This window comes from Gobio gobio (assembly GCF_949357685.1).
Source record: "Gobio gobio genome assembly, chromosome: 25".
Lineage (NCBI taxonomy): Eukaryota > Metazoa > Chordata > Actinopteri > Cypriniformes > Gobionidae > Gobio > Gobio gobio.
In genome coordinates this window covers 41,394,804-41,414,208 of record NC_137121.1, presented here as the reverse complement: position 1 = coordinate 41,414,208, position 19,405 = coordinate 41,394,804, and the positions used below count along the sequence as shown (strand labels likewise).

Here is a 19,405-nt window from a genome sequence, read left to right as displayed (position 1 = left end):
GCCTGATCTGAGTCATCGACAGCTTTCGAGACGAGCAGCTTTCCAGAGGCGTTGGTGTTACGGCGCGTTCCAGTGATCATCATACTGCCTGCCTGCTGATCTGCGCAGTGGTCCGCTAGACAGCTGGTGTGTGGTCCCTGGGCGCTTCGGCGTTCTCTGCGAAGCTTCCTCTCATAAAAGAGCTTACACGTGACGCGTCCTTTTCAGGATGTCTCGTCCGTGTACTTCTGGGTGTGGTCGGTTGCTTTCCTCTTCTGATGGGCACGAACACTGTCTGATATGTTTGGGCTTTCAGCATGCTCAGACAGCGTTCGCGGATGAGTCATGTTCTCACTGCGGGAACATGACCATCGCAATGTTGCGGTCAAGACTCCATGACCTTCGTACTGAAGTGAGAGTCCCCTCTACCACACCCCGATCTACTGAGTCCCAGAGGCCCAGTACTTCGGCTGGTGGTCAGGGTGACTTGACGGTTACGGTGTGGAACAAAGCCCCGACGCTCATGCCTCGGGCCACACCCCCGTCTTGCACATTGCAACCCGCGAGTGTTCAGATGCAGATCGCGGGGCCGGCTCCGGCCCCCCCGCGCATCTCATTTGGCGCTCCAGAGGAGGATGCGATGTCGATCACCGCATCACAAGGTGGGCTCGAGTCCTCTGGAGATGACGACTCGGCTGTGCTGCCGCCCTCGGGCGTGCCAGCATTGCCCGAGTCAGATCCAGAGCTGACAGCCATGTTGTCTCGGGCAGCCGCGAGTTTAGGGATCGAGTGGAACCCTCCACCCTGTCCCGAACGCTCAAGGCTCGATGATTGGTTTTTGGGGGCTCGCGCTGACACCCGTCAGTCCTTGCCCTCAATACCTTTCTTTCCCGAGCTGCATGAGGAACTCACGCGGTCCTGGAAGTCCCCGTTGTCTTCCCGTGACCGTTCACTGACTTCCTCCGCCTTCTCCGTCCTCGATGGGGCGGCAGCTAAAGGGTACACTGGGGTCCCTCCAGTTGAACGTTCTGTTGCGATGCAACTGTGTCCTCAGAGCGCTTCAACCTGGCGTGGTGATCCTAAGCACCCCTCCAAAGCCTGTCGATTCACATCAACCTTGGTGGCGAAATCGCACAGAGCCGCGGGGCAGGCTGCCGCTTCGCTGCATGCCATGGCGATCCTCCAGGTCTACCAGGCCAGGATCCTCAAGGACATGCACGAGGGTGGAGTTGATCCGGGGCTCTTAAATGAGCTGCGTGCCGCCACCGACCTCGCTCTCCGGGCGACGAAGGTGACCGCACGCTCCCTGGGTCAAGTGATGTCCACAAATGTGGTCCAGGAGCGTCACCTGTGGCTGAACCTGGCCGATATGCGGGACACCGAGCGAACCCGGTTCCTCGATGCCCCCATATCCCAGGCCGGCCTCTTCGGCGGGGCGGTTGAGGACTTCGCCCAACAGTTCTCAATCGCCCAGAAGCAGACTGAGGCTATTAAGCACGTACTGCCCCGGCGGCCAGCTGCTGCCTCCACCCCGCCGCCGGCGCAGTCAACTCAGTCTGCTCCACGCCGAGGACGCCCTCCTAAGGCTCCCGCCCCTCCCACCCGGTCCAAGCAGCAGCCTTCACCCGGGCCGGGTCGCGGAGGAAGCCGTAGGAAGGCGTCCAAGTCCCCTCAGGCCGCCCCGCGCCCCGCTAAACGCCAGGCCAAGCGGCGCTCCTGAGACGGACGGCTCAGGGATGGGAAATTCTTTCGAGGAGATGGTAGCAGGACCACTCCTTCCCCCGGTGGAGGGCCGGGGGAGAATCCTTTGTTCAGCTGCTGGCCCCCGGGTCAGCAGCACCCTATGTTGGTCAAAGAAAGAATTAACACTCCCATCCCTGAGCCCACAGAGTCCGGTGATGACGGTGCGCGCCACCCACGGGTCCCGCCACTCGCATCCCACTCTGTCGCCAGCCTCCTGGCAGAGCAGACCCCAGTGGAACGCTGGTCCTTCCCTGGTCTCCTCTGTCAGGACGCAGCTGTCAACCGTGCCCCCGCACCGGGACGCCCCACAGCCTCCCATGTCCGGGCCGGTGACGCTGCATCGCTGCAAGCCCACACCGGGTACGTCTGTACACCGTATGACCCCGCTGGTGCAGTTTCTGGATGTCTGGCTTCAGCTTCCAGGGCTGTCCCGCTGGGTCGAGCGGACCGTCAGGCGCGGCTATGCGATTCAGTTCGCACGGGTTCCTCCCTGCTTCCAGGGAGTCCGTTCCACCATGATCGGGGCCAACGCCCCCGTCATGCGAGCGGAGATTGCCACCCTACTGGCGAAGGGTGCGATCGAACCTGTCCCTCCAGCCGAGATGAATTGCGGGTTTTACAGCCCGTACTTCATTGTACCCAAAAAGACCGGTGGGCTACGGCCAATCCTGGACCTGCGCATCCTGAACCGTTACCTTCACCGGTTTCCGTTCAAGATGTTGACAGCGAAACGCCTTTTCGAATGCGTTCGTCCTCACGATTGGTTTGCAGCGATCGACCTGAAGGACGCCTACTTCCATGTCTCCATTTTGCCTCGACACAGACCGTTCCTACGGTTTGCTTTCGAGGGGCGGGCATATCAGTACGCAGTTCTACCATTCGGGCTATCTCTGTCCCCTCGCGTCTTTACGAAGATTGCCGAGGCAGCCCTTGCGCCCCTTCGGCAGCACGGGGTCCGCATCCTGAACTACCTCGACGACTGGCTCATACTGGGTCCCTCTCGAGAGCAGGTTTGCGGACACAGAGATCTGGTGCTCCATCACCTAGCCCGTCTGGGCCTTCGGGTCAACTGGGAGAAGAGCAAACTTTGCCCCGCGCAGAGGATCTCTTTTCTCGGTATGGATATCGACTCGGTCGCCATGTGCGCGCAGCTTTCGAGCGAGCGCGCGCAGTCTCTGCTGACTGCCCTTCGACAAGTCGAGGGCCAGAGTGCGGTTCCACTGAAACATTTTCAGAGGCTCCTGGGGCATATGGCATCTGCAGCCGCGGTAACGCCGCTCGGATTGCTTCATATGAGACCGCTTCAGCACTGGCTACGCGATCGAGTCCCGAGATGGGCATGGCGGTCTGGCACGCTCCGGGTCCCAGTGACTCGGGCCTGCTTACAGACACTCACCCCGTGGTCGAACCTCAAGTTTCTACGGACCGGAGTGTCCTTAGAACGAGCTTCCAGGCATGTTGTTGTGACAACAGATGCATCATCCACGGGCTGGGGTGCCATGTGCAATGGACAAGCAGCCGCGGGCTCCTGGACAGGACCCCAGCGCCTTCTGCATGTCAATTGCCTCGAGTTACTGGCTGTACGGTTCGCCCTGCACCGCTTCCGAGCGTTGCTGAAGGGTCAACATGTGCTAGTCAGGACAGACAACACGGCCGTAGTAGCGTACATCAACCACCAGGGCGGTCTACGCTCCCACCGTATGTCTCAACTCGCCCGCCATCTCGTTTTGTGGAGTCAGAAGCGCCTGAGGTCCCTTCGTGCTGTCCACATCCCTGGAGACCTGAACTGTGCAGCCGACGAGCTGTCACGGTTTCAGCCTCTCCCCGGAGAGTGGAGACTCCACCCCCAGACGATCCAGCTGATATGGGAACGGTTCGGCGACGCACAGGTAGATCTGTTTGCCTCCCAGGACTCTTCCCATTGCTCCCTGTATTATTCCCTGACCGAGGGCACCCTCGGCACGGATGCACTGGCGCACAGCTGGCCGTCCGGGCTACGCAAGTATGCGTTTCCCCCAGTGAGCCTTCTTGCACGGGTACTGTGCAAGATCAGGGAGGACAAGGAGCAGGTCGTCTTGGTCGCCCCGCTTTGGCACGGCCAGACCTGGTTCCCAGAACTCTTACTCCTTGCGACAGCCCCTCCCTGGCCTATCCCTCTGAGACCAGACCTTCTGACTCAGAGACGGGGCACCTTTTGGCACCCGCGTCCAGCGTTCTGGAAGCTCCACGTGTGGCTTCTGGACGGGACACGGCAGGTTTGAGTAGCCTTCCACCTGCGGTGGTCGCTACCATCACTTCCGCTAGAGCTGAGTCTACGCGACGTCTCTACGCGTTGAAGTGGAACCTCTTCGTCACATGGTGCTCTTCCCGCCAAGAAGACCCCTGGAAATGCCCGATCGGGTCCGTGCTATCGTTTCTCCAGGAGGGGGTGGAGCGAAGGCTGTCTCCCTCCACCCTGAAAGTGTACGTGGCCGCAATATCTGCCTACCACGATCTCCTGGGAGACAAAAAGGTAAGTCAGCACGACCTGGTCATCAGGTTCCTGAGGGGAGCGAGGAGACTGAATCCTCCTCGCTCTCCTCTCGTTCCCTCTTGGGACCTCTCAGTAGTCTTAAGTGCTCTGCAGAGGCCTCCCTTTGAGCCTTTGCGGTCGGCCGAGATTAAGTTCTTGTCTATGAAGACGGCTCTGCTGACCGCATTGGCCTCGCTTAAGAGGGTCGGGGACCTGCAAGCATTTTCGGTTGACGAAGCGTGCCTTGAGTTCGGGCCGGCTAACTCTCACGTGATCCTGAGACCCCGGCCTGGATATGTGCCCAAGGTTCCTACCACTCCGTTCCGAGATCAGGTGGTGAACCTGCAAGCGCTGCCTTTGGAGGAGGCAGACCCAGCCTTGGCATTGCTCTGTCCAGTACGCGCTCTCCGCGCCTACGTAGACATGACGCAGTGTTTCAGGACCTCAGACCAGCTCTTTGTCTGTTATGGTGGAGAGCGGAAGGGAAGTGCTCTCTCAAAGCAGAGGTTGTCTCACTGGGTGGTGGACACCATTGTTTTGGCTTACCAGCAGCAAGGTCGACCATGTCCCCTTGGTGTGAGGGCACACTCCACCCGGAGTGTGGCCTCCTCTTGGGCTCTAGCGCATGGCGCCTCGCTAACAGACATCTGCAGAGCTGCAGGCTGGGCGACACCCAACACATTCGCCAGATTCTACAATCTCCGAGTGGAGCCAGTGTCCGACTTTGTACTCGCCCCCCCGAGGGGCCGGTAATGGACCACGCTCAGGTGTCTTCGCTTGCTCGCCATTCCACTCCCATGACTGGATACGTGCGATATTTTCCTCAGGTGAGCTCCCCGAGAGCCCTGAGCTCCTCCAGCACTGTCGACGCCGACATCAGTTCAGTCTGCCCTTTCGAGCCCAGACCCTCATGTCCGGCCAGGTGCTCCGTGTGCATGGTTCCCCTCTGGCGACCCCCACACGAGTATTCCCACCGTAAGCCTCCTCAGTGAGCAGGTGTCTTTCCCTTGGCAAGTCCCTGCCACCCCTAGGGTTAAAAATCCACCTTCGGCTGGTACCCTAGAGATCTTCCATATGCAACCCTCAGCGGGTCATATGTGTATTCTCTAAGTCCTCCCTACGGTAGGCATCTTGGCATTCCCTCACTGGGATATGCTTCCCAGTGTACCTTGGTAATCCTGTGATAAGTGGGAGTCCTAGGGCCTTAAGTGGCGGGATCTCACACTTACGCAGGGCACTGGTTGACAGCTGAGTGGCGCTGTTTTACAGGTTCCCCCATTCGTTAGTCACTAACGTACGTCGTAGTGACTGAACGAAAGGGAACGTCCGGTTACGTATGTAACCCTCGTTCCCTGAGGAGGGAACGGAGACGTACGTTTCCTTAGCCACGTCAGCTGTGCTGCCTGGAACGCTAGGAGTTCAGTCTTGGCTCCTGCAGCAGTAACATAATGCGATGTTCGCAGCGTACTTCCTTATATACCCACGAGGTGGGGCGGAGTTACGCATGCAAATTCCGCATGCCCATGGCATTGGCACTGCCATTGGGCGCTGTTGAATACGATGAAGATGATTGGCTTCTAAGCGAAACCCCCATTCGTTAGTCACTAACGTACGTCTCCGTTCCCTCCTCAGGGAACGAGGGTTACATACGTAACCGGACGTTTTGCACTCTGTGATAAAGGCACATTTAAATATTTTGCGGGAAACATAAATGCGATCAGTTATCCAGATGGCGACCACTTGATGTGAACAAATGTAAACTCGCCGTGTCCGGATTGACTGATGATCACAGTGCTCGCATGTTAATGCCAAGTGTAAACGCAGCCAGAATAATCACCTCTAGAGTAGATTATTTCTGATAACAAGCAAAATAAATAACAAGTAAATTACATTAGACATACAGTCTAAATGACATTAGACGCTGCTCTCGTATGACTGGATATTTATGAAGCATTTAAGGCTTTTTGGTGAGTCGCACACACTGTTTTTGCGCTGGTGTCATATTCTTTCTGCTTGATCGTTAATATTTATATCATGTTATCCAAGAATAATACGTCAAAAATGTGTTTTCTCCTGAGTAGTGCGCCATACTATCCCCTTGCCAGACCGATAAACAAACACAGACCGGAAGTTAACTTCGGGCCAGGCGTGTAACCGTGGCAACGCGCGTGCATCCGATGAAACCGTCTATCGCACGCGTTGAAGAAGATACCATGTGACATTGACATAAACAGCTTCCAGAAATCGCTCTAACATGCAGATAGACTCGTTTCAGGATAATAAACACACAATCGCAGCAATATATGGCTTATCTGTGTTATTTATACTAGGGATGCAACAATACAGTTAGTCCACGGTTCAATACATACCTCGGTTTTTAACCACGGTTTTTGGTTCGGTTCGGTTCTGATGGCTTGTCACATCAGTTTTTTGCTATTCTATTCTTAGGCGACAGGAACAGTAAGAGATTAAGGAGAAAAAAGACTATTTTTATTGCATTACTCTTTCTTTATTTTACTTAAAAGAATTTAAAAACCTTACTTAAACTTAAAACTTTACTTTAAAAAAAAAACCTTGTACACATTCCTAGTGTATTGTATAATATAAAATAAATATATATAAAGATTTACACTGGCAGCTCAGAACTGTACAGCAGCATTTAAGTATGAAATTGAATTAATAAATTTAAAAATAAAACACTACATAGACTTCACTATAAAATATACATTGATTCTTATTAAATCTACTGTATTAACGTTAGTTTTTCAGTCAAGAGCAGTGAGTGATTTTCTCTTTGTCATTTGTTGTTGTATTAAGATTAAAGGGATAGTAAAATTCTGTCATCGAGAAATGAATTCAGGTTTGGAACAATATTAGAGTGAGTAGATAATTACATAATTTTAGAAGTGAACTGTCCCTTTAAGGACAGCGTGTTCACTAGGCTGCCTGCTGTCAATTTAAGTCCTGCGTGCATCTAATATACAGACACACACCGATTTTACTTTCACTTTAGACATAACCGACTGTGTTTATGTTAACCTTGTGTGTATTTGACAGTATTAGTGCAGTAAGACTACTTAGTTAAGTAATCACGTGTTTAACAGACATTTCGTGCGCGCGCTCGGAAAAGCGCATGTTAAAACCGCACACGCGAATGAGCCGGCAAGGCTTTAAAACGCATGCAAATAATGAACTTTCTTGATTGTGAATAACTATAGTGTTCCGTGAGTATAACTCTACTACTAACGTGTGATGTGAATGTTTGTCGCGTTGTTCATTATTGGGATGGAGGCAAATGATAGAATTTGTAGAAAAATAATTAATTCAATGCAAAACCGAAAAAAACGCAATTCACAAGCGCGTATTGAACCGTGAATGCCGTACTGAACGGTTCAATATTATAGTGAGAATTGTGGCATCCCTAATTTATACCATGTTGGGTGTTTTCATAATAGATTATATTTATAATGCAATGCTATTCGAGCTTTTATAATTATGCAGAATATTGTAAAATAATATATTTTCTGTCTGATGAAGCCAAATGAGATCACATAAAGTTATTTAAAACATTTGACTTGTGATATAAAATAAGTTTGGAGTAAAAACATGGTTTTAATCTCATGAATTGTTGTGTTTTAATAAATTGGTGTAATAAATCATAAATTATGGTTTAATAAATCACAAATTGTTGTGGCAGATAATATAGATTGTTTTAAGCAAAAACTCACTTCATTTTGATTTCCCCCCCAGAATTTTTTATTTATTATTTAATTTTAATATTTAATTTTAAATATTTGGACTGGAAACAAGAAAAAATACCAAATAAGAAGAGCATTTTTGCAGTGTAGTCAAATCTTTTGATCATTTATAATATAATAGGCCTTTGCTGACTACATTCCAAATAAAATAAACTACAAAAAAATATATTTCCTTTGCTCTATTGCTCTCTGTCACATAGGCCTACCTGAAGCTCATTAATTATGCAGGCTATTATGTTCTTTTGTCCTCTCAGGTGATCTCCAGCATTATTCATTAGCTATCACGCCTCCTCGCATATTGGCTGTGTGAAGAGAAACTGTCTTACAAATTGTAAATTAATATATTGTTTTATGTGAATGAGTAGGCACAATGATTCTCACATCAGTTTAAAGAAAAAAATCTATGCAAATACACGCTGGAGTCAAAAGCCTTGGGAACACATATCTATTGTGTGTTTTGAGGCCTTAATTTTAAAACAACTTTTTTAGTTTTTTAAAAAAACGTGCATAAACATTTTTCTCTCAATACAAGCATGTACATACATGTTGCTCACATATTATGGTAGCCCAGTTTGTGCTGAAACAGTGTAATTACACTTTTGCCATTAATGTGTTTATAAGCAACTGAAAAAAACACAAATGTAAGAGCATATCAAAACTTCTAAAGGGCCCCAAAACAGCTCAGACTCCAGAGGGTTAAAAGCAGGGCTCTGAACCGGTTCAAGGAACGAAAACGAAAACCGGAAACGAACGAAATTTTAAGAGGAACAAAAACGGAAACGAAATCAAAATCAATTTGAATCGTTCTGAACAGAAACGTTAATTTGAAATGACCATTAACCGGTTAATAACATTATTTTATCGTTCTCTTTAATATTTTAATTTGGCAGTGACCAATCATGAAATGAGTAGTACAGCATGTGACGTTGACGGATCAAGCGTGAGTGAATGCCCGCGCACCAGTCATCTATGAATCTACTGGTAACGCAAGTCAGTGCAGAGCGCGCATTTTCATGCCTCAAGTACATTTCTTTCCCCGCTGAGGTCTACAATGAATGTGCAGGTATTGGAGGACATTCTTTTCGAATGTTTAAATAAGCAGTACGGACTTTAAGCTCAAATAGTCTGATTTAGGCTGATTTAGTTTATGGATTTTGTTTAAGCCTGTCCAAGTAGGCTACTAGCATCTATCAAACATTTTTCCTATAGTCTTTCAGATTGCCAATACAGGACAGGTCAATGTTTTCTATATAGACGGTTGATGCTTCGTATTAAATGGTATGTTATATTGCATTAAATGATCAAGCTTTATTAGCTGACTGAATTTGATTATGTGATGCTGTGTTGAGCAGTGTTTGCTTTGAAATTACCAGTTGACGGTGCATTAAAAGAGCAATGGTTATCCAGTTTATTTATTCTTTATTCATGCATTTTTTAAAACAAGTCGTGTTGAAAAAAAAGTTATGTACAAAGAATGTTATCACTCTTCTGAAAATAATTAGGCATTAGAGGCCACTTTAGATTGTCTAACGCTCCATTAAAACAGGTCCGCTGTTTATGCCTTGTAATTAACGCATGTATTTCTGGTTTTAAAAATGTTATTAAATAAATATTCAAGTTTAATTACCATGTGTTATATTATTATTGAGTGAAAATAAGTCTATTTATACATATTTGTTTAAAGTATAGGCTTAATTAAAATAACGTTATTAACCGGTATTTTTTCATATCAAACCGTTTTCGGAACAGTAATGTTTATTGAGGAACGCAAAAACGGAAACGCTATAATATCGATTCTGCACGGAGTGAACCGATTGATATTTTTTTCCGTTTTTAAGCCCTGGTTAAAAGACTGAGCTTGGCCTGGTGATAGCCAGACAAAAGATCACCACCAGATTACCTGTCTGTGGTGTTGCACTAGTTTGTGTTTGGCCTATTACAGAAAGAGAGAGATGATTATAGTCTATTACAGGAACAGAATGGATTTCTTCATTTTCATGGTCTTTCCCAGACTGAAAATGATATTCAAAAATGTTTTTTTATTCTCTAAACCAATCGCCTTCAACATGCTGAGAAAGTCATTCGCAAAGATGCCAAGCATTAATTCATTTACCCCCAATGGAATCAACTGGGCAAAAGTTACAAAGTTATAAATTTAACTAAATGTACTCATAGCCTTTGATCGACTGTTCCTAAGTTCATCACCGGTATGGCTACTCAAATGTACTCAACAGTGTAATGTGCATGCCATTGGTGAGCTTGACCCCGTAATTGAGGCATAAATGTTTGAAAAAAAAATTGTTGTGCAATTGAACAAAAAGAAGATAAGTGAAATACTGTAATGATACACTGGTTCTTTCAAGTAGATCATGGTATTTAAAACACGAAACACTGTTGTATTGCTAATGAGAAAATACACCGAACAGGCATAATATAATGACCACATTCCTAATATTGTGTTGGTCCCCATTTTGCTGCCAAAACAGCTCTGACCCGTTGAGACATGGACTCCACTAGACCCCTGAAGGTGTGCTGTGGTATCTGGCACCAAGATGTTAGAGGCAGATCATTTAAGTCCTGTAAGTTGCGAGGTAGGGCCTCCATGGATCGGACTTGTTTGTTCAGTACATCCCACAGATGCTCCACTGGATTGAAATCTGGGGAATTTGGAGGCCATGTCAACGCCTCAAACTCGTTGATGTGCTCCTCAAACTATTCCTAACCCACTCTTGCTTTGTGGCAGGGTGGATTATCCTGCTGAAAGAGGACACAGCCACCAGGGAATACCGTTTCCATGAAAGGGTGTACATGGTCTGCAACAATGCTTAGGTAGGTGGTACGTGTCAAATTAACATCCACATGGATGGCTGGACCCAAGGTTTCCCAGCAGAACATTGCCCAAAGCATCACTGCCTCCACCGGCTTGCCTTCTTCCCATAGTGCACCGGGTGCCATGTGTTCCCCAGATAAGCCACACACAAGCACCCGGCCATCCATGTGATGGAAAATAAAACGTGATTTATCAGACCAGGCCACCTTCTGCCATTGCTCTGTTGTCCAATTCTGATGCTCACGTGCCCGGTGTTGGCGCTTTCGTCGGTGGATAGGGGTCAGCATGGGCACCCTGACTGGTCTGGGGCTATGCCGCCCCATACGCAACAAACTGCGATGCACTGTGTATTCGGACACCTTTCTATCAAAACCAGTATTAACTTCTTGAGCAATTTGAGCTCCAGTAGTTCGTCTTTTTGATCGGACCACACGGGCCAGCCTTCGCTCCTGTTATTCACTTCAACTGTCAGTGCATTTCATAATGTTATGCCTGATCGGTGTATACTGTACAACATCCCAAGTATACATAAGTTGTATAAATGTGTTTGACTCACCTTGGCAGACGACTCCAGCATCTTCACCGTGCCAACAGTTATGTGATCCCCATGCACTTGATGAACAGTTTGTCAGTGTAGATTCAGTCCCACTGCACTGGACATCATCCAACCATATTTGTCCAGAACCTTGTCCAAAATAAGCATAACTCTTTGCCTCTATAACACTCCCACAGCCCAGTTCTCGACACACCACTGCCGCGTCTGCAGAATCCCACAGATCATCACAGACTGTTCCCCATATTCCATTATGGAGAATTTCCACTCTTCCAGAACAGAGGTTGGGTCCATTCACCAACTTGACAGCTATTAGTCACAAAACAATATAAAGAGAGAACAACAGATTACAGGGTTTTTCCTGCATTGAAATTTTTTTGGCGGTACCCAGGACAAATTTTTGGCCCGCCAAAGCCTTTTTTGATGAGTTATTGTGATTTATGAGTGTAGAATAGATGACTGCTGCACTTGTGATACGGCCGTGTTAACTGAGTGACAGAGAGAACGAGCAGAGAGCTCCTCCCCGTGCACGCTCTCTCTGTCTGTCGAGGTCTTCTCATATTTCACATATTGGCTCATATTTCACATATTAGTCAAAATCAAAAGGTCGGAAGACCGAATCCATGTTGCACGTGCCGCATTCGGAATTTTCTTCCTTGAATTACCGCTGGGTGTGAACTGCGCTAAAAAAACATTGACTCTTCTCTGACCAGCTGACATAAACCATAGTTTCAATAAACGGGAAAACATTATATTCAGTTATGAAGTGTATTCTGTATTGACAAATCTTTTGCGATGTTCTAAAAGACGGGATTCGCACACAACGCGTCTGCTAATGTCCGATTCGCGAACCAATGACTCCTTTGAATCAAATCATTTTAGCGACTGGTTAGAACAACTGATCCGTCCAACACTGAACGAACGAATCAGTTTATTAATTTACTCAGAATGCCTCTGAAAAGAGAACACAAGTGTGCTTACCCAATTTAGCAAGAGTGGATAGTAAGAATTAGTTTAATCATCCACAGTCATTCAGCTTATTTATGTTGACAATGTGTAGTGAAATATAATTTAGTGTAGACTGGAGTTAGACCAGAACAAAGTTGTTAGCTAGCTGATAATTTTACTAAATTGTATATGGTAGAAAATTAGGCTATTTGTTAATTTTTTAATGCTACTTTTTAATATTGATTTGATGATACCAAAACAATTATCAGTGAATATTGTAAAAAATGAGGATCAAGAGAAACAAACATCAAGGTAGAGATCATATATAATATCAGATGTCAAAATAAGATAAGCAAAAATTACAAACGGTTTCTTTGCATTTATTTTAAATTTATTGTCAGTATTGCGCTCACAGATCACGTAGGTAGAGTACTTTTTTACTGTGTGTGTGTGGATGACCATGTCTGTCAGACACCACCGAAGACCATTTTTGACCCAGGAAAAACCCTGAGATTATTAGATTTTTTTGTTGGTTGGTTATTTATTTATTTATTTATTTATTTATTTATTTATTTATTATTTTTTGAATAGATAACACAGTGGTTCTAATAGTGTTTCATCCTTCTCAGCATCATTGCTAATAACATTTGACTATTTACATTACTCTCATGTACTCATGTTATGAAATGACAATAAAAAAATCCTTGAATCCTTTCCAGAGACCTTGGTATTGTTGTATATTATCACTATGTGATTTTCGAATTTGCATTAGAGGTCATTTAGCTGATGCTAGTTATTAACAAATAATCTTTAATTTATTAGTTTGATAAAAAATAAAGTTATTCGCTTTGAGTGAGAAGCAACCGACCGACAGGGAGAACAACTACTGTGTGAGTACTGTATCAATTTTCTCATTTGATCTGTAGTTCAGCTGTTATTTAGAACATTGACTGTGTGGTGTAGTGGGCTTTGTGTTTGTAGTCGCGTTTGGTAGCGTGCTGACCACGTGATCTCGCACAAGTAAAGAGTTTACGCTAGGCATAGCCAGCTGTATTCAATAACGACACTTAAAGTGAGTATAAATTGAGTGGGACTCCGCGGCAGCCCTCGTGTGAAGACCGAAGAGTGTAAAGACCATTCGACTCTTCTCTGCACGACTCCACTCGAGCAAGGACACCGACAAGGCACTTGAATATAGCTTTCACTTCTCTCTGTCACTTTTGTGTTTAGCTTGTTTTTTTCCCATCTATTTTTCTGACCCGTATTTGCTATGTGCTTCCAAATCTCTACTATTACTACTAACACCCATGAATCACGCTCTGTACATTCAAGACGACGTAATCCTAATAATCTGCGTTGTTTACCTATTTCCTCTGCTACATTAATGTCCATTCCAATTGGTCTCTGGAATTGGCAGTCTGCTGTAAACAAAGCAGACTTTATTTAATCTATCTCCACTCATTCACATCTCAGTCTCATGGCCCTAACTGAAACCTGGACCAAACCAGAGGATACTGACACTCCTGCGGCCCTCTCTACTTATTTCACTTTTTCATACATCCCTCGCCCAATTGGGTGGGGTGAAGATACTGGTTTGCTCATCTCAAATGATTGGAAATTCCAACAGTTCATTTGAATCACACTCAATAACTATCACTCACCCTTTTAAAATCCATGTTGTAGTTATTTATCACCCTCCAGGTCAACTAGGTAACTTCTTGGAGGAGTTGGATATGTTTCTCTCTCACTTCCCTGAGGATGGCACTCCTCTGGTACTGCTCGGTGACTTCAACATTCACCTTGATAAACCCCAGGCTGCAGACTATACCACATTTGACCAAAACGAGTATCTACTACAGTTACTCACAAATCAGGTAACCATCAAAAACCTTATCTACACACGCTACTGCTCCACAGACACTTTAGTTACTCCATTGCACACCTTAGACCCCTTTCTCAACACTCTTAACCTCATACTGACTCCTGACACAACACACACTCCTCCCCAGATCACCTTTGGGCGTAATCTACGCACGCTCTCTACCTCTCGTCTATCCACTATGGTTTCATCCTCACTCCCTCCACCTGCTCAGTTCTCAGCACTAGACACTAACAGTGCTACTGACACTCTTTGCTCCACTCTAACATCTTGCTTAGACAACTTCTGTCCCGTTTTATCCAGGCCAGCCCGGACCACTCCCTCTGCCCCCTGGCTGTCTGATGTTCTCCACAAACATCGCTCTGGACTCCGGGCCGCAGAGAGGAAATGTGGCAAAACTAAAAACTCTACTGACCTTACCCTTAATCAGTCTCTTCTCGCGTTTTCACTGCGAATGTCTCCACTGCTAAGACTACATATCACAACAAAATCAACAATTCCTCTGACTCTCGTGCACTTTTCAAAACATTCTCTTCTCTCCTTTGTCCTCCTCCTCCTTCATCAGCTCTTACAGCTGATGACTTTGCATCATTCTTCACAAACAAAACCTCCTCCATCAGCAGCCAATTCTCCACACCACAAACCGACACGCACATCTCAACAACCATCACACACACACACACGCTACCCTCTTTCTCTCTGCTCTCTGAAGCTGAAGTCTCCAAACTCATCCTTTCCAACCACCCCACTACCTATCCGCTTGATCCTATCCCCACACACCTCCTTCAGGCCATTTCTTCTTCAGTTACTCCTGCACTCACTCACATTGTCAACACCTCTCTTCACAACGGGACCTTCCCCACAGCATTTAAGCAGGCTCGGGTAACCCCACTGCCTAAGAAACCCTCTCTGAACCCAGCACTTTTAGAAAACTACCGACCGGTATACCTTCTGCATTTTATTGCAAAGACACTTGAGCGAGTTGTGTTCAACCAGCTCGCTATGTTTCTGGAACAGAACAACCTCATGGACCACAACCAATCCGGCTTCAAAAGCGGCCACTCAACTGAGACTGCTCTGCTCTCGGTTACGGAGGCACTGAGACAGGCAAGAGCAGCTTCCAAATCCATAGTTCTTCTCTTAATGGATTTGTCTGCTGCTTTTGACACAGTTAACCACCAGATCCTCCTGTCAAATCTCATGAAGATGGGCATCTCAGGAACTGCTCTCCAGTGGTTCAAGTCTTACCTCTCAGGTAGGTCCTTCAGGGTGTCATGGAGAGGTGAAGTGTCTAAGTCACATCATCTAGCTACTGGAGTTCCCCAGGGCTCAGTGCTTGGACCACTTCTCTTCTCCATCTACATGTCATCAATAGGATCTGTCTTTCAGAAACATGGCTTTTCCTATCACTGCTATGCCGAAGACACTCAACTCTACTTCTCATTTCAACCAGATGATCCTACGTTTGGTGTTCGTATTGCTGCCTGCCTAACAGACATTTCTGCCTGGATGAAGGAACATCACCTGCAACTCAACCTTGCAAAGACAGAACTGCTTGTGGTCTCAGCCAACCCAGCATTTCACCACAATCTCTCCATTCAGCTAGGTTCATCAACCATTACTCCGTCCAGGACAGCCAGGAACCTTGGATTTGTGATTGATGGTCACCTAAAATTTACTGACCACATTACTGCAACAACCCGGTCCTACAGATTTGCATTATACAACATTTGGAGGATTTGACTCTTCCTATCAGAGCAGGCCACACAAATCCTGGTCCAAGCTCTTGTTCTCTCCAGACTGGACTACTGTAATGCTCTTCTAGCGGGCCTTCAAGCATGCACTATCAAACCCTTGCAACTGATCCAGAATGCTGTGGCAAGGGTGGTCTTTAATAAGCCGAAGAGAGCGCACATCACCCCTCTCTTCATCAGTTTGCACTGGCTACTAATAGCCGCTCGCATCAAATTCAAGGCACTGGTGCTCGCCTACAAAGCAACCACTGGCTCTGCACCAATATACCTAAACTCGCTTGTTCAGACTTACACACCCTCCAGGAGCTTGCGTTCTGTAAATGAACAACGCCTTGTGGTGCCATCCCAAAGAGGCATGAAATCACTCTCACGTACCTTTTCCTGGACCGTTCCCAACTGGTGGAATGACCTGCCTATCTCAATTTGAGCAGCCGAGTCTGTAGCCATTTTCAAGAAACATCTAAAAACATTCTTTTTATTATACTGTATTTTTTTTATGAAAAAAAAACATAATCAAGAACATAATTAACATGGATTTATAATCTGAAAAGTAAAATATCTATAGCAAAAGAAACGTTTGAACAATGTTTGAACAATGAGCAATGTTTGAACAAAAATATAAAACATCTATTTGTAAATGGACCAGTGAGTAGGCATTCGGATGTGAGTAAGTAAGTAAGTAAAATTTATTTGTATAGCACATTTCACAAATCACAAAGTGCTTCATAACAGTACAGTACCTAATCAAGAATAAGATAAGAAAAATAAACAGAAATGCACAAAAGACCGACCTAACCACCCTTCAGTCTAGGTGAAAGCCTCTTTAGATAGAAGAGTTTTCAACAGTGTTTTAAAATTTTCCACTGAGTCGAGGCAGCGTAACGCCCGTTTCACACATACTCCGTCTGCAGTGCGTATGCTGTGCGTATGCGGTGCAGGAGCAGCACGCGCTGTTGTGCTTTCATATATGCTGTATACCACAAACACAGCATTTATTCATTATTATTTTCATTTCAAATCCAAAAGTTGTTACTGAACATGGCTTGTCAGAATTGCAATTCTCTTTGTTTACACTTTCATAGATGTCACGTTTTAACGTAGTACATTTAAACAACGTTTTATTCAATTCATTACTTTATATTTATATAGCCTATATAACTTTATATAGCCAATACTTTAGCTCACACAAGTGGCAAAACATTGAAATATAACTTATAGCCTATAAACATTTTAAATTAGAAACTTACAATAGAAACAGGGGACTCTCGTCTTCTCTTTGTTTTTCCACCTCCAGGAACGTACGTGCTCTTCATTATTTCAATTTTTTTAACCTAAATGCCAGGTAAGGTGTCGTTTCCTTGCTTTACCCGAGAAAAAAAAGCCATGTGTTGACTTTGAAACAGAGTATATTTTAAATTACATACATCTGTGGTAAAATTACTAGATTTTCGTGTCAGTACATGTTTATTTTAAAGCGAACAATGTGCTGTCACTTTAATTCCGCAGTGCAGCACAGCAAAAAATAGACTCGGTACGGAAACGATCGCCGGACTGCTGCAGACGCACCGCACCTGGAACGGACTGACGGACAGCATCCGCGCGCAGTGTGAAAGCTGTAATCCGTTAACATGGGTACGGAAAAAAATACGCACCGCATACGCACTGCAAACGGAGTATGTGTGAAACGGGCGTAAGGAAGGAGGCAATGCATTCCACAGCCTAGGTGCCATAGCTTGAAATGAACGGTCCTCTCTAGTTTTAAAATGCGTGTGGGGGGCCACTAAAAATCTTTGACCTGTTGATCTTAGACTATGTGAAGACGTACGCAGCTGTATCAGGTCAGAGATGTAACAGGGCGCCTGTCCTTGTAGGGCTCTAAAAGTAAGAACCAGAATTTTAAAGTGCATTCTAAATTTCATTGGTAACCAATGAAGTGAAGCTAAGACCGGTGTGATGTGAGCTCTTTTACTGGTGTGGGTTAAAAACCTTGCAGCAGAATTCTGGACAGTCTGGAGGTGACAAAAATCTTTCTTATTTAGACAAATAAAGAGGCTGTTACAATAGTCTAAATGGGATGAGATAAAAGCATGAATAATCATCTCCAATTCGGCCTTTGAAACCAAGGCTCTTATTTTCGAAATGTTCCTTAATTGAAAGAAACAGTTTTTAATAGAAGGTCTGCTAACATTAATATTACTTTGAAAGAACAAACCTACAAAGAAAGCTAATAAAGTAATGAAATGTAAAATAACACTGCATAGTTCCCCTTCGAGGGAACTCGCACTGCGTCGTCGAGTAACATCACTCTGGGAACGCCCACAGCGTTGCGCGTCTGAAGTATGAATGAAATCAAGCCAATCTGATTGGTGCTGCGTCATGAACTAGTAGACGACGGCATACCCGGAAGATACAAAGGGACGCTGATGCATAAACACAACAGCTTTTGCTCTTCAGCTGAGCGCTCTGTGTATTGTCAGTCTTATTTGGTGTTGTTTGTCTACCAACGTTGTTTCACAAGCATTTTCTCAGGGCTCGCGAACTCCTTGGCTGGTCCCGTGCCTGTTGAGGCAGCACGGTTGATCAATCATGGGACTCGCAGATGGGTCTGTCAAGGGAACTGAGGCATCTGCTGAGGCATCTTCTCCTTCCCTGTTTGACAGTTCCATTGTTCTCCTTCCCCATGTGGAAGCCCTCGCTGCGGCTTCTTCCCCCGGGGTGGAGGACCCGATGCGTGAGCTGTATGATTCTGAGGAATTAGACGGGCTCCGTATAGAGGCTCGCCATTTTCCTAAGGCAAGATTCAATCACGCATCGCCGCGGCGGCACGTAGGTTTGGGTCTGCTATTAAAGTGATACAACATGACACGGTATGTGATAAGGCATGTGATACTGTTGTGGTGCGCCTTTCGGGTGTTTTAGCCTCGCGTCTGTTTGGCTTTCTTGAAATCAATGAAAGGGATGAAAGCCAATTGTATTATAACGGCTTGAGCCACGTTGCTGAGGCAACGTGTGGTTTACGAGTCCGTATAAATACAATGAAACAGTCTCGTCTGATGATTATGGCTGCATTTAATTCTGAGGAATTAAATTCAAATATTATCTGACTTTGAGGAGTTAGATGTATTTTTTACTCAGCCTATCATTCAGACCAGGTTGCACGGGTTGGGTGATTATGGTGGCATTTAATTCTGAGGAATTGAGTGTCATGTTATCTGACTTTGATAAGTTAGATACTCAATCGGCTGTCACCCAAGCGTGTTTGACTTGTCTGGATATTCATCTAAGATGGGAGCAAATCATGCATGGGCAGTTCCTGAGGGGTCTGCTTCCATGCATGGTGAGGCTGCTCCTCCTTGGAGCCCTCCGGAAGTTGATGTTGTTCTCGCCGCCTTGTGGCCTGCGGGACACATCAGTTTCAGGCAATTGCTAATCGCAGTGTCCGCCCTAGT

The 19,405-nt window shown here is 45.9% G+C and overlaps 1 protein-coding gene across 11 annotated transcripts in view; it reads right to left on the bottom strand.

Annotated features, from left to right (window-relative positions):
• Positions 1-19,405, bottom strand: part of LOC307121370 (scavenger receptor cysteine-rich domain-containing protein DMBT1-like) — a 92,854-nt gene that overhangs the window by 13,112 nt on the left and 60,337 nt on the right. For all 11 annotated transcript variants that reach the window (XM_079808932.1, XM_079808930.1, XM_079808936.1 and 8 more), the window contains one exon: positions 11,379-11,684. In XM_079808932.1, the coding sequence (XP_079665058.1) occupies positions 11,379-11,684 (306 nt within the window). The remainder of the gene's footprint in view (positions 1-11,378; positions 11,685-19,405) is intronic.